General features: G+C 42.3%; 1 protein-coding gene across 11 annotated transcripts in view; it reads left to right on the forward strand.

The window, feature by feature from the left end:
- Window positions 1-15,409, forward strand: part of ATP8A2 (ATPase phospholipid transporting 8A2) — a 656,957-nt gene that overhangs the window by 191,632 nt on the left and 449,916 nt on the right. For 5 of the 11 annotated variants that reach the window (XM_077158861.1, XM_077158869.1, XM_077158868.1 and 2 more), the window contains exons 4-10: window positions 1,117-1,215; window positions 2,113-2,158; window positions 2,787-2,827; window positions 7,092-7,165; window positions 9,115-9,184; window positions 10,188-10,315; window positions 11,640-11,751. In XM_077158861.1, coding sequence (XP_077014976.1) covers window positions 1,117-1,215; window positions 2,113-2,158; window positions 2,787-2,827; window positions 7,092-7,165; window positions 9,115-9,184; window positions 10,188-10,315; window positions 11,640-11,751 — 570 coding nt within the window. Of the gene's footprint in view, window positions 1-1,116; window positions 1,216-2,112; window positions 2,159-2,786; window positions 2,828-7,091; window positions 7,166-9,114; window positions 9,185-10,187; window positions 10,316-11,639; window positions 11,752-15,409 lie in introns of those variants that run through there. The other 6 variants (XM_077158866.1, XM_077158867.1, XM_077158864.1 and 3 more) reach the window with 5 other exon arrangements.

Consider the following 15,409-nt stretch of genomic DNA (forward strand, 5'->3'; position numbering starts at 1 on the left):
GGTATTGCCTTAAGGATAATTGTGGTTACTAAAAGAGTCATTGAAAAATAGCCCTGTGGTCATACTTTTAACCCCTTTTCTCTCCCCAATACACAGCAATGTTGTATAAAATATATAAAAACATGGCTAGTTTTTTTAAAAATGTTTTTTATTGTTAAATATAGCATATATACAAAGAAAAGAAAGAAGAAGCAATGATTTTCAAAGTAAAGTTCAACAAGTAGATACAGAACAGTTTTCAGAGTTTGCTATGGGTTACCATTCCACTCTTTCAGATTTTTCCTTCTAGCTCCTCCAAAACACTGGAGGCTAGGAGAAATAGTTTTGTTTTTTCTTTTTGTGAAAAATAATATATACACACAAAAACAATAAATTTCAACGCACATCACAACAATTAGTTGTAAAACAGATTTCAGAGTTTGGTATGGGTTACAATTCTACCATTTTAGGTTTTTGCTTCTAACTGCCCTAAGATACTGGAGACTAAAAGGAATCTCAGTATAGTAATTCAGCAATTATACACGTTTGTTAACCCTACCTTCTCTGTATAACTCCACCATCACTTTTGATCTTGCTCCCACTGTTTAGGAGTATTTGGGCTATACCCATTCTAACTTTTTCACATTGAAACTGGCTGTCAGTAATACGGGATAGTTCTTTAGGATTGGCTGGAATGTTTTAGGCTGGAGTTTGGCGAGTTATGATATATAGCAATGTCTAACTGAAGCTTGTGTAAGAATGACCTGCAGAGTAGCCGCTCGACTCTATTTGCACTCTGGGACCTTATTTGTTACACTTCTTTTCTCCCTTTTGGTCAGAAGAGCAATTGTTGATCACCCAGTGCCAGGGCCAGGCTTATCCCTGAGAGTCATCTCCCACGCCGCCAGGGAGACTTTCACCCCTGGATGTCATGTCCCATGTAGGGAGGAGGGCAATGATTTCACTTGCAGAGTTGGGCTTAGCGAGAGAGAGGTTTTAAAAACCGGGTAATTCTGTAATGCGTTTTTCCATTAGAGAAAAGGACCAGAATTGCGAAGGGAGTGGCCAGCGCCTCCTTTCTTCATTGCATGGATTTTAATGTGCCAACTTCCTCTCCTTTGATCTTTTATCTTACAGCAAATTCCTGATGTATCTCCTACAGGAAGATATACCACCCTGGTGCCATTGATCATTATTTTAACAATTGCAGGCATCAAAGAGATCGTAGAAGATTTTGTAAGTTTTTGCTTTCAGATAATATAGCCATTGTATTGAGTATAACTTATAACTTACTGGTTGCTTTGAGTTATGTATTTAAAACAGGAAACTGGGCTATTGATTAACCAGTGTCTTAAGCCTTGTGATGGTATTTTTTGGAGGCAACGAGGACCCTGAGTGCCTTAAATATTTCTAGAGTGACACACAAGTGGTTCAAACTCATTCCAATGTTATGTCTCTGGACCCTCTCTGATTTTTATCATCGATATTCCTTACATCCTACTTCAGAGCTTGCTAATATGGGTGGCAAGTTAAGGATTGTCATGCTGCCTGTTGAGCTGCACTGTGCTTGCTATGCCTGAGATAACGTTTTAACAATTCTCTCTATCCTCACATCTATCCCAGAATATGTATCTCCAAGTTCTTTGTCTATAACCACATTCGTATTGTCTCCCTCTCACATCCCCCCGTGCCCCCACACCCCCTGATACTTCCTCATTGTCACTCATCCATACATACAACCTTCTGGAAATTGATGAATAAATGAGATACAAATCAAGACAAAGGCACTTTGCCCAAAACATACTTTATCGGTAAACTGGACTCAGTTGTTTGTTTAGATTATCGTCTTGAGTAATTCTTTTAATCTCCTCTAGAACAAATGAGGAGAGAGGAGTTTCATACTTCAAAGTGCTTGCTAATTGGTAGAACCAAAACATACTCACTCAAAGCAGCACAGACTCCATCTAAAATTTTGTGAGCAACGCTAGGTCCCTAAACTGTTGAACTGAATTTAGCTGCATTAGAGCCCTTGACAGTTTCCTTGATTTTTTTTTCCCCTGAACTTATCATTTGTGATTTCAATTACTCGTTTGGAACTCTGAGATCTAAGGACCTCTTTTCTTTCTGTAACAGAAGCGGCATAAGGCGGACAATGCAATCAATAAAAAGAAAACCATAGGTAAGAGACCAGGTTGAATCACTTTTTCTATTGTAAAACTTAGAATAAGGTCTGCATTTTTAGAAAGTTTAAGTAATTAGCAGTTAGTGGTATTGAGATAAATTGGGAAGATGATCTAGAAAATATTTTAAGGGAAGAGAGAAATGAGAAACAAATCAAAGAAAATCTTAGTCCTGATAAAATGTCTGAATAGGACTGGTGCACTTTAGAATTTTAGAAAACATTGCAATTTTCAGGAACTAGACAGTTCCTGAAAAGCATCTGCACATTTACATCCTCGATTCATAATCTCTCCCTACCTACTTTTTATTGTAATGATTTTTAGAACATCAACTCTCTCTCTCTCTTAAATCTTATAGCAGCAGACTTTTTTATTGTTCTTTTTTTGGGCGGAACATGAAAATTTATGTGTCTTCATTAAGGTATATATGCAACAGGGTATATAGATTGGGGATCAATTTTCTATGGGAGGGGTAATATAACTTTATGTCTAAGGATAACTTTAACCCTTGATAAGGAATATTAGAATTAATAAATTAACATTTTTAAGGAGCCTTTGGGCTTTGAAAAGCTGATTTCATTTTAATTATCACCAGAATTAACCTGTATGTTGTTTTTTCTTTTGCAGTGTTAAGAAATGGTATGTGGCATACCATTATGTGGAAAGAGGTAAAAACTAATTTTAAAGACATGCCAGAAAGTGCTAGTTGGGAGACTTGAAATTAATTGCTAGCATTGATTGCAATATGTAGTTTGTGAGAAGGCACAGGTCATCTCCATGATATGCAAATTTCACATTGTGGCATTTGCATCCTCTGTGAGGTTTACTTAGAATAAATGCACATTTGCCCTGTTCCCTGGCATCCCTTAGAAGGAGCCCACTGCTTCAGTTCAGACTTGTCAACTGCATTGCTCTTGATGGATATTTCTGAAACCTCAAAGCAATTTTCTAGTTTCTAAATCCAATTTGGGAAAGATTTTCCTTGCTTTTCTGCTATTCTCCTGGCTTAAATTGAAAAAAAAATTTTTTTTTAAATTTTATTTTGAGATTCTCACTTTCAGCATTTTGGGTAGAAATAATTTTGTGTTTACGATGAGCATAAAATATGGAACTATAGCACAGGGGTTGAAAATCTAGTTTCAGTTCCAAGGCAGGGGTGGCTTAGCCTGGCCGTAGTTACGCTTCATTGTACAATGTCAAGGATGGCTGTGCCGCCACGTCCCAGGAGGTGTGAGGGCCGCAGGATGGTCTGCATGCTGTTTGTAGTGATGGGGAGACAGTTGAGAAGAAATATGCTGTGCCACTGGGTATTTTGTATCTGAGAAAATTCGCTTTTTATAAACCTTTCAGCTGGACTTTCTTAATGGCCACAAGGTGTTTTTGGCGCTGACTCTGTTCCAAAGTCAAAGCTGACTAACACAATTAAATAGAAACAACAACTGCATTTCAGGAGGGTAATTTAAAATGTTTCTTTTGCTGAATATTTGATGAACTGTGTTTGAAAACACCATTTTGTCCTTTTATAATATGAAAAATGCCCATCTTAGGGTAAATTCAGCATTTGTTGTAATTTTGTTTTGTTTTTACTTTGTCCTGGGAGGACCACCCACCATTTAAAAATATCTCCCTTTTACACTATTATGTGATAACTTCCTAACCTTCATAGCAGTCTAGAGGTGCTGTGTGAACTGACCTCGCTGTCACTGGAACTGACGTTGGAAGTGACACGCTTCTTGGCCAAGAGAGTGGGAATTCTTGACCAAATAGAAAATAGAATCCCGCCTGGTACTCTGAGGATTTAGGGGTTCCCACAGCCCCCAGGAATTACCCCTCTGCTTCTCTTGTTTTCCTCTGTCACCATCTTCCCCGCTGGCAAGGGTAGGGAATGATTTGGATGGCGGCAGGTACCTGACACTGCTGGAGACAGCAGAAAATGGTGTGACAGTGTCTGGGTTCAGGGCCCAGGCATACCTTGAAGAAGGCTTAACGATGGTGACTTCCCCCCTGCCCACATTTGGAGGAAACAAACCAGCAAAAAGAACCTGTTAGGATGGTTTGCCACATGGTTTTTTTTTTGGGTGCATGGTCCAGGAATCGAACCCAGGTCTCCCGCAGGGCAGGCAAGCATGTTTTACCACTGAGCCACCGTGCACCCTGCCACGTGCATTTTTAAATCGATTAAAATACAGTTTGCTTGCTCTTAGCCTGTGCCAGGGACTGTGCCAGGCCTGGGAGATACAAATAAGAATAGAACATGAACTTGTCCTGAGGAGTCTTGGGTGGGCTTCTCAGACTCGGCAGGCCTGAGCCCGTACCTAGAGCTTCAGCGTCAGTGGGTTGAGGTGGGGCCTTAGGGTTTGCACTTTGCCCAGGTTCTCAGGTGCTGCCAGGGCTGTTGGTCTTCCCGACCACACCTGGGAACCACTTAGAGGAAGTGATGGGCAGTGAATTAATGCACCATAGGCTCTGGCTTGGAGAAGGGGTGTCCTTTGGAGCTCTGGGAGCATGTGCTGGGTGGGGCTCAGGGCAAGACAGGCTGCCCTCAGGAGATGCCATAGTGTGCTCTTGAAGGGTGAGTAGGAGGTAGCCAGTGTAAGAGGAAGATGCTCCAGAAAGAGGGAACTGGGTCAAAGCTCTGTGCTACAGGAAACCAGGCATGTCTGCAAAGCTGCAAGTCATACAGTGTGGGGCTGGGACTCAGGGAGAAAGTACGAGATAAGAGGGCTTGTTTTCCAGCCAGAGGTGGCAGGAAGTGGTTATCTTTGAGGTTCCAGAAACTAAACTCTGAGCTCAAATTGGAATCTGGCTTCTGGGTTCTGGCTGTAGAGTTGGTGGGTGCTGAGAGGCAGCTGTTGAGTGGGTCTCCCCAGCGGTGGAGACTCTGAGAGCTTTTCATTTCTTCTTCAAAATCAAGAGGCCTGAGAACCCTCTGAGGCTAGAGTGGGTTCCATCTTTGGAGGAGGCTCTTTCCCACCACAAGCATTAGAGCTTTTAGCGAGTTTCAAGTACTCAAGAATACATTCATGCACAAAGACCTAAATCAGAAATCACTTTTCAAATAAAATCCCAAGTTGATTCCCCAATACATGAAACTTCTTAGTTCTTTGTGACTGGGATGGAAATGCTTCTTTATTTAGAAAGTAGACATGGGAGAAAGCCATCATTTCCCTTGTCCTCCCACTTTGAATTAAAAAAAAAAATCCACTGTCTTTTTTTCTTTTGAGAATATGGCTCATTTTCCTTATTAATGCTTCTGATTTTTCTATGTAATTAAGCTATTCAGATAAAATAATTTTACTTATAACAAACATTTTCAGTTTATGTAGATATCCTTTGCTTTTGTACTGGTGGCCATTATAATAGCTGGGGGGCATTTATTCTTTAGCGTCTCTTAATTATAGAATATATTTGAAGTATTCAACTCTCTTTGACCTTTAATTAGATACTAACTTCAAAGACCAGGGGCTTTAGAATTTAATTTTTACCATCCTTTTCTATGCTGAGTCCGATTAAAGCTCCAGGAGGAAACCTTTTAGTAAACTCTCCTTTCTCCCAGCAGAAAATTAAACATGGACAGCTGCAGGGTTTGCTCTCTTAGCTTATAAGATCCAATAGTTTTTTGCTTCATTTGAAATTCTTGATTTCTAAGTGAGTAGTAGCATGGATTAGAATAGAAATCAGAAGTGCCCATTATGAGTCTGTGTGAAATGGGTTCTGCACTAGGGAAGCTCTTTCTTCTTGTGTCGTCAGAGAATTCCAGTGCCCTTGCCTCTCACACTCAGTGCCCATTGACTTACACGCGTGCTGCAGGGGCCAGTGTTTAGCACAGATGCCTGTGTCGTGCTGGGTTTAATGCTTGCATCAACCCAGCCAGGCCAGTGGTATTATTTTCCCCTATTATAAGTGCAGAGACTGACGCTGACAAGTCAGGAAGCTTGTCGAGGTTACAGAATTAGGACACACTTGCCAAGCTAGAATCCGAACCTCAGCCTGGGGTGAACATCCACCTTCTATTCCATATGGTGCTCCCCGTGGTTATTTAAAAGATTTATGGCTCCTTGGCCTTGGGGCTCATGATTCAGACACTGGGGCCTGTTTCCTTGGCTGGGAATCTTCTGTCCATTGGAGTTTGTTTCCCAGGATGGTCTCTGACGTTGGCTAGGGATCTTTTTTTCTGGTAATTTCTTGAGGCTAGACATTCCCAGGGGAACTTTTAGATGTGAATTTTTCGGGGTAAATTTTTTGTTGCCTTTTAATTAGAGCACCGGCCTTCTAGGCATATTAGCTCGTGTTGAATCAAGGTTTCTAACACTCATTCGATATGTGACCGGTGGCAGGTTATTTAGCCTCAGTTTCCTCATTTGTAAAATGGGGAAAATGTACCTGTGTTAATTCAGTTGCTCCTCACTGTAACCCATGAAAGACATGCTGTAGTCTTCATTCTACAGATGAGGAAACTGAGGCAGGCAGAGTGCTTGGTCACATGGCCAGTGCTGCAGCGGGGAGTTCCCAGCCGGATGGCCGTACTGTGGTGTCAACCTCACTGCCAAGCTGCCGGGAGCTCTGGAGGTGTCCCAGCATTTGTAACAGAATGAATCATTGTAAGAAAATGAGATTGTGAGAGTTCAGACAGATCCCTTTTCTCCCTGCCCTTGCCCTTTTTCTTTTTCATTAAGTATCTTTGCAAAAAAGGGCAATATTATCAGGTGCCAATATTGAAGCATTTGAAAGCATCTTTGCAAAAGACAGGGCAGTATTACCAGGTGCTTGTACTGAAGCATTTTCCGTTTATTATTGTCAAGGGAAATAATTTGGTCTTCTGTGGCTTCATGGCTTAGTTATATGGTGGCTTTTCCTTCGAATATTTAACTCCCTCTCTCCCCGTTTGTGCTCTTTCTTTCCTGCCCCTCTGCCCTTGTCCCTGGTCTGTAGGTGGCGGTGGGGGACATTGTGAAGGTCGTGAATGGGCAGTATCTGCCGGCAGACATGGTCCTGCTCTCCTCCAGGTCAGGCGTGCGCGGGAGCACAGCTTCTGAAATTAAGGTTAAGAACAAAAAAGCATCCAATGACAACTGTACAGTACCTACAGCTGCCTTTTCCCATGACCCCCGAGTCACTGTCTTTCTCTCTGCAACCTGTTCTTCCATGCCTGACCATTTGCCTCTCTCCTGCCTTAACCCTTAGTTTCCCTTCTCCCATTCATTCCTTTGAACTTTCCCTGAGTTCTTTCTTCATTGATTGCCTCATTTTAGTCTCACGGCTCTTCTGGGGTATTCTTCACTTGTAGGGAAACTCATTCAAGAGCAGTTGACTCATATGTTCAATCGACAGCTAGGTTGCAGCAAAACCGGGTCATCAGAACCAGTTTCCCAATGGGTCCAGCCTGTGAGCTTTCTCACAGAACTCAACACCTCCCTTTACTAGCTGTTCAGAGAACCCTGGGACTTTGCTTGGAGCAGATGTGACCTGCAGATAATATTTCCTCCTCATTAGCCCAGAGTTTGCCCAGAGCGTGCCCCTTTTCTGCTCAACTATCAGTTCCATGTTCTCCAAGTAGTTTTGTGCTCCAAAGGTCTCATCCGTCAGTGCCATAAATAGTGAACACCACAGCCTTTGACTTCTCCTTAGGAATAGCTTAATGCATTAAAATATATATTAAAGAAGGAGCCAAAATTAGAATAGGAATAAACTTCTATTCTTGAGTTCAAGATTACACCATATGACGTTAAGACTCTAATTTCCCATGTTTATGTGCTATTGAGAATCATGAATACTCACCCTGTTTGCATTTTCTTTGATTGCAGACAGTGTTTCTTGTGTTGGATTTGATCAGTCACTGGATTTGAAACCTCAGCATTAATTTCATGCTCAAGATTAAGGATTAAAACATAGGACCTCAGGTTTATCAAGGGGGCAAAGCACCATAAAAACACAGGGCAGGGTTAATATTTGGCCCTAGTGATTGGTCCTGAAGAAATTTTTCATAAAAAATATTAACGTATTGGTCACTTGATAGTTATGGGATATGAATCTTGGCTGTGACCCTCAGAAAACTTGGTTTACAGGATTGTTTGTCTGAACCAATATCATGTTTGCAGGGTGCTTGTTTATTAATGTTTGAGCGTGTGTTTTGTGCCGAACAGCATGCTCAGAATTCCCACACATTATCCCATTTAATCTTCCCAGTGGCCCTTGTTCATCTTATTTCATACATGAGAATACCAGGGTGCAGAGAGATTAAACATCTCGCCATGGCTAATAAAGGTAGCGCCAGGGGATTTTAACTAAACAGTGCGATTGGCGAGCTCTTTCTCTTAACTACTCACTGTTCTGTAACACCCACAGACTGGAAGGATGGTATCTGTGGTGCTTACCCTTCTTGTTTGAGTTTTCTGTCCTTAAAATCACAGGGTTTGATTAAGAAGTTGCTTTTGACGTGGTAAAAAAAATGCAATCACACAAAAACGCAGTGAAGCAAAGTCTTGCCAACCCTCAATCCGTTAACTTCCCAGGCTGTGGTTTTCTTCAAAGGGCGCTTTCATATCAGCCGTTCGAGAGCATCTCTTTTGGTCGGGGGTTGCCCTGAGGGATTGAAAGAAGCCTGAGCGCCTCGCACCCAGCAGCTGGGTCTTAGTTGGAACAGTGTGTGTTTCAGATAACTTGCCCCTTCCCAGCCATCCCCATTTTTTTCCTGTCTCCTTGAGGTCAGGTAGTAAGTATGTGGGGGCCTGTGAGGGTGGATCATTGGGGCACATAATTGTGTAATGGTGCTGAGCCCCAAAAGTGATGCTTGTCTGCCTTTTAAATCGACGATTCCTGCTAAAGTAGTTGTTTATGACTATTTAGTTTTGAAGGGCTGAATCAGCAGACATACTTCCCATCATAGAAACTTGATGAACTATGAATTTGGTAGAGAGGATTGTAATGAACTTTGCTTATTTTCCCCTCTCCTTAGTGAACCTCAGGCAATGTGTTATGTGGAAACAGCTAATCTCGACGGGGAGACGAACCTTAAAATACGCCAGGTAAAGTCCACTTTTGACATTCAGTGTTGTTCTGGCGGCCCAGTTGTAAGTTTGGTTTCCCACATGTACCAGTCCCTATTTTTTATAGAGAAAAAAAGAAAAGATCTACCGTAAAGGTTATGCCTTAATCCCAGTGAGACCTATGGAAATATGCCTTTCATTATGAAGGGAACTAGTTGAGAGTGACACTAGAGAGAAAAAGCTGACCTGGACAAACTGGAGGTCACAAAGGGTAACAGGCCTTATGTTGTGTCTTCCTGAGCTCCATGCCGGTTTGAGCTGCAGGAGGAGACGTGAGTGAGGGAGAAGGTGACCTCTCTACTAGAGAGATAGTAAACAGGATGGAGTACCTACCCTACATCATTGTTTTCATCATGATTCTAATTCCAGCGACATAGTGAGATACACATTTTCCATGCCTTCAATAAAGCTTTTCTTATCGTGTATTTTAATTGGGGAATGAAGAGTAGTCTTTACGTATGAATATGATATATCAAATTTGAAGCATTTTGACATTGAAGAATAATTTTCTGACACATATTGAGTTGAATTTGGTAATTCTGTCCATGTATCCTTCTTTTCTACCTCAAAGGTTTGAGTCAGGCAGTTTTTCCATTTGAAGACGGGTTCCTGAGTGCTAGATGTAGCAAAATATTAAAGGGATGCTTTAATTTTATGACCACTGTTAGGATACTGCTAATCGGTTATGCTTTCTGTAAGGTGTTGGAGTATATTGACTGCTGTTGCACATGGAGGTGTCTAGCACACGGGTGGAATCTTAGTTTTATGCTTTGCCAGATTATTTCGAAACCTTGGCATTAGATTGCTGTTGGCAAAATCTTCTGGTAAAGTCTATCTCAAGGGCTGATAGTTTGACTTGTTAAACCTCCAAATTATTCCGTTTTAGGTGATTCAATATTTTCTTTTGATTAATAATAGGGATGCTGACGATTGCCCCCAAACCCTTATTGCTTATGGTTTTGTCCTTTGGTTTAACTTTCAGGGTCTGAGTCACACTGCTGACATGCAAACCAGAGAAGTCTTGATGAAGTTGGCTGGGACCATAGAATGCGAAGGACCCAATCGCCACCTCTATGACTTCACTGGAAACTTGAACTTGGATGGGAAGAGGTGGTATCACTTTTCCTTTTCTTAGGTTTTTGTTTTTGTTTCTTATTGTGACTCACACTGGAGCTTTGGAAAATGCAGGTCTGTTCTCTAGTTTCATAATATTTTAAAAGAGTGAGATTTTTTCATGTTAAGTTTATATATGAGAGACAGAGCTTTTCTTCAGACACTTAAAGAAAGTACTTCAATCAGTTTATACCATCTCTTAAATGTAAGGAAAGAATCTCTGATTTTTGAAAAAAATAGAGGCCTAAGGGTCCCCAGAGAGACTCAAAATATGTGGCCTGCTCTTTCTATATATGCTATAGGCGAGGGCAGAGAGATGGTTTTGGCTGCATAAGAGAAGCAGGAGAGAAGGCGAGGTGTATGAAAATAAGGTGTAAACTTATTAGCCGAACATCTGATTTTTCTTGCTCGCATTCATCTAAATAGCATTCATTTATTTCTAGAAAGTGGAATGGAATAGATAATAGTTTCTCTTTCTTTTGAATAGTATGTGCGCTTCTGTCTGTATTCTGTTTTCTTTGTCCTCTTGGCATTTGTTTTCTGGTTTGAGCATCCTCTTGTCATTTTGTTGGGATGCAGTTTCCCATTTTCTGCTCTCTTTGTCTGCATGCCTCTTATCAGCACGTCCCACAGGCCGCAGCCCCTCCCAGCGGGGAAGGACCTGGTCTTGTGAACCAACCCAAAACAGATTTGACACCTTACCCAAAATCAGTTTATAAGGGTGACTGTTTTCTTGGTTTCCATTTTGTAGGCTCTGGATTTTGAATTTCTAACTCATCCAGGTATTTGTTCAATTGAATCATCCTTGGCCAAATTTGATATCATAGGTTTCCTGCTTTTATTTTTCTTATAGTGGTGTATAAAATAAACTGGGTTTCCCAAATGGAGAAGTGTCTTGTTGGTATTTTAGCATTTTCCTTCTGGGTGTTGAGTTTTATGATGGGGTTATAAGAGTCACTACTCCTGCTGACATTTTTTAGATTTTTTTTTTTGTAATGAAGACTGGAAAAGATAAACCTTTTCTTCTTTTTATTTTATGTTTTTGCTCATTTAAGCATAGGGTGACTTTCGTTGCCCTTTGTTTCTCAGTGAAACGGTTCAAATTTGACTGAAGGAAACCTTGGATTTATTGTGGGGTTATCTTTTTTTTTTTTTAACATGGGCAGGCACCGGAAATCAAACCCGGGTCCTCTGGCATGGCAGGCAAGCATTCTTGCCTGCTGAGCCACCGTGGCCCGCCCCGTGGGGTTCTCTTTAAGGGGAAAGCTCATGCTTATTCGCCAGGATATCATTAAATATAAATGTTGCTTCTCATTTTTAGAACTGTCCCCCTTGGGCCTGACCAGATCTTATTGAGAGGCACCCAGCTTAGAAACACTCAGTGGGTCTTCGGCATCGTTGTCTACACTGGACACGACACCAAGCTCATGCAGGTAAGCATCTGTGTGCTGCAAAACGATACTGATTTTAGTTCCCCACCCCCCTTCCTTGTTCTTACTGAGTTGAGGCTAGAAAATGCAGATGTTGTATTTTGGAAGCTCACATTTTTTATGAATCTCAATTTGGAAAGGAGGTGTCTTTTAGTTTCCTAGATAGTTTCTTGCTGTCTGTTACCAGGTATTTGTTACCTTATACCTGAAATAGAAATAGTCCTTGTCTTCTGGTTTTAGGGGAATAGTCAGTTTTAACTTAAGGGGGAGATTAGCTGGAGCTTCTTGATTTCTCTCTTTAATTCTCCTCCTTACCCCATTAATTTGGACTTTAATATGGACTGTTATTTAACCGACTTCTTGATAATTTCAAATCCATTATTTCTGAACTTTGAAATTGATGTTTGTTCTTTATATACCAAAGAAAAAATATTAAGTTAAAATGATCCTTCTTTTTCTCCCTGCTAAGGCGTCTCATTATTTATGAGTTTACAGCTCACAGTTGTATTACAACATATTTTGCCAGACAGCTTTTGAAATTCGAATAAATCAGTGACTCTGTGAGTCACTTTGTATGTCTATTTGGTATCCCTCAGTGCTTTATTTTGGACTAGCAATCGCTAATGGGAGCTATTAATAAACATTGGCTTTCTGTATCCCTTCTTGAACACATTTTTGGCTATACTTGTAAATAAGAATTATTTAGTGACCACTGTGCATCGAATCCTGTGCTAGGCTATATGGAGGCAATACTGAAAGGCACTTGGTTTCACCCTGAGGGGCCAGGTAGACTAAGAAGGTGATAAGGAATTGCAAAGTAGAGAGACAGTTGTCCCCACGTCATTACAGAGTGCTACGATGTCCCAGCAGTGTCCTCTAACCCAGGACTGGGGTATCAGTTGACGACATGCTAAGAACGATCCCGAGGTCAAAGTGTGTTTTTGACAATAGACGTGGAGAGCTGTGTGCTGTTGATCCGCATTTGGCATGTGGCTCCCTGAGGTCAAATGGTGGTGCAAGGAGAGAGTTAAATATTTATTGGAACAAAGGAAATGCTAGATCACAGTGTCCAGGCAATTTAGGTAATCGGTAAGGCTGGCAGAAAGGATTAGAAGGGTCGAGTGGCTCATTAACGTTGGAGCTTGCTGGGGTCCCCGAGTGAGAGGCTGATCAGAGTGTAGGATGTGTGTCGTTGAGTTTCTGGGGTGGAGGGTTTGCAGAGCCCCGAGACCTGAGAGTGAACCAGCATGGGGGCCTTGAGCTGCTGAAGGCTGTGGAAGTTGAGAAGTAAAGAACTGTGCTGTGGATTTTGAAGACAGTATAACGGCCAGGCTGGGGTAGAGAGGAACCCCAAGAGCCAAGAATTTAAGTCCCCAGTGAGTGGGGCAGCTGTGGCGGACTTGCTGGGGGAGGGGCCGCAGGTAGTGTAATCAAATGGCATGATTTTAAAAAGGTGCGTTCTTAATTGCTATGACATTAGAAGATTAGAGGTTCAGAGGTGTCACCCGGCCCTGAACGTACATCCAGTAATACTACCTTCAGCTTCCAGGTGGGAGGCTTTTCCCTCTCTTTAAGTGGGCTGTGGGTGGAAGTGTCCGCAGCTGGTAAGGCACGGTGCAGGGGGAAGGCTCATCAAGGACAAGGAGAACTTGGGCAAGGTATTGTTCCTAGAATGGTGCAGCTGAAGGCACAGTGGAGAGGCTTCTAAAGGAAGAGCATCAGGGAGCCCATGGCAGTTAAAAAATGGTCTCTGTCTGTTTTACTTAGGATTATGTATTAAGTGTATTTAAGGGGTACCTGACCTGTCCCTCCTGCTGGGTTCTCTTCCATTCGCAAGCAGTGAGCAGAATGGTTAAAGTGATAGGTTCTGAGCAGCCTGTGCTTGAAGACTACCTCTGATGAGCAGCTGAGTGCTCAACCATGTAGCAGATACCCTCCAGCTCTCCCAGCCCGGTGCCAGTCGCCACCACTTTACACTGCTGGGGCTGCACTAACCACTCATCACTACTTCGCATTTTTATGATGGGGTGGCAAAGACATCAGCACTAGCCAGCCCCGACGCAGGCAGGGCACCAGGACTAGTTTTTAGATAGTGCATATTACACTTTTAACCCTTGCCAAGACTCTTCGGACACTGGGTATTATTTTCAGCCTGTGATATTGTTTTTCTAGATTATACATTGGCAATATCGCTTAGTAGCTAAAGTAGAAGGGTTAATGGGGTCACACTTAAAATAATCCCATCATCTTTAGTGAGCAAAGCCTGCACAGTTACCTCTTGATGTTTACGTCCCGGCAGTGGGATGGGCTTGCTTCCTTACATGAGGTTATACACATTTTTGCAAAGCTCAGTTCCTGTTGACTGCTTGAGTAGAGAATAATGGCAAGCTCCTGCAACATCAGCACTGGATTTTTTGTGCCGTAAGGGCTGAAAAAACAGGTAGAAATAATGAGCTTTCAAAAGAAGCATAGCATGCAGCTGGTAGCCACTCTGTTGGGGTAATAACATTTTTTGACCACAGAGAGAAAGTGTGATTGCTTTAGGATGCTTATTACTCTACTTTGTTTTTTAAAAAACTCTCACCCCTATGGCTTCTAACTTTCAACGTTCTCTCCTTTCATGTTTGGTTTAGTTACACCTAGAGATTTTTCAATATCTACCATCTTAGTTTCCTTCTGCTGCTGTGACCAATCAGCCCAGGCTGGTGGCTTAAGCAACACTCATTTATTGTCTTCAGTTCTCCAGGCCCCATGTTCAAAATCAAGGTGTCAGCAGGGCCACGCTTCCTCTGAACCCTGTGGAGATGGGTCCTTCCTGGCCACTTCCAGCTTCTGGGGTTTGCTGGCGTGGGGTTCCTTGGCAGGTGGATGCTGCTCTCCAAGTCTCTGCTTCCTCCGTTTCTGCTTCTCTGTGTGTCTGGGTCCAAACCGCCTCCTTTTGTGTAGACACCGTTAGTCTTGGATGTGGGTCCGCCCTAGGCCAGTCTGGCTTTGTCTTCGTTTTGCAGCTGCTAAAACAAATACCACACCGTGGGTTGGCCGAAACCACCGGACTTTATTGGCCCACGGTTTTGAGGCTCGAAGTCCAAATGGAGCCATCAGCAAAGTGATGTTTTCTCCCCAAAGACTGTGGTGCTCCAGGGTTGGATGAGACCAACCTCGGGTCCTGGGCTGCTCCGTCACGTGGTGATGCTCCTTTCCCTTCCAGGTGCCGTGGGCTTCCCATTTCTTTCCTTCACGTGGCTTTCTCTCCCTCGGTCTGAATTTTATTCTTCTTACAAAGGACTCCAGAATCCAGATTAAAGCCCCACCTGATGCAGCTGGACCACACCTAACTAAAATTAACCCCCTCAAAAGCTCCTATTCACAGCGGGTTCACACCCACAGGAATGGATTAAGATTACGAAGATGTTTTTCTGGGGCACGAAATTCGATCTGCCACAGGCCTCATGTTAACTCACATCTTCAAAGATCTCTTTCCAGTAAGGCCACGTCCATGGCGCCTGGGGTTAGGACCTGATCATACCCCTTTTAGGGGGCACAGTTCAACAATTACATCTACTATTTCTATTAGTTGATTTAATGGGAAACAGATAATATCACATTTATTTATAGAAAACAGTTAGTGCCCTGCCTTTTTCTATGCCATTCGTGTGCATTG

Source organism: Tamandua tetradactyla, chromosome 4 (genome assembly GCF_023851605.1).
Source record: "Tamandua tetradactyla isolate mTamTet1 chromosome 4, mTamTet1.pri, whole genome shotgun sequence".
Taxonomy (NCBI): domain Eukaryota; kingdom Metazoa; phylum Chordata; class Mammalia; order Pilosa; family Myrmecophagidae; genus Tamandua; species Tamandua tetradactyla.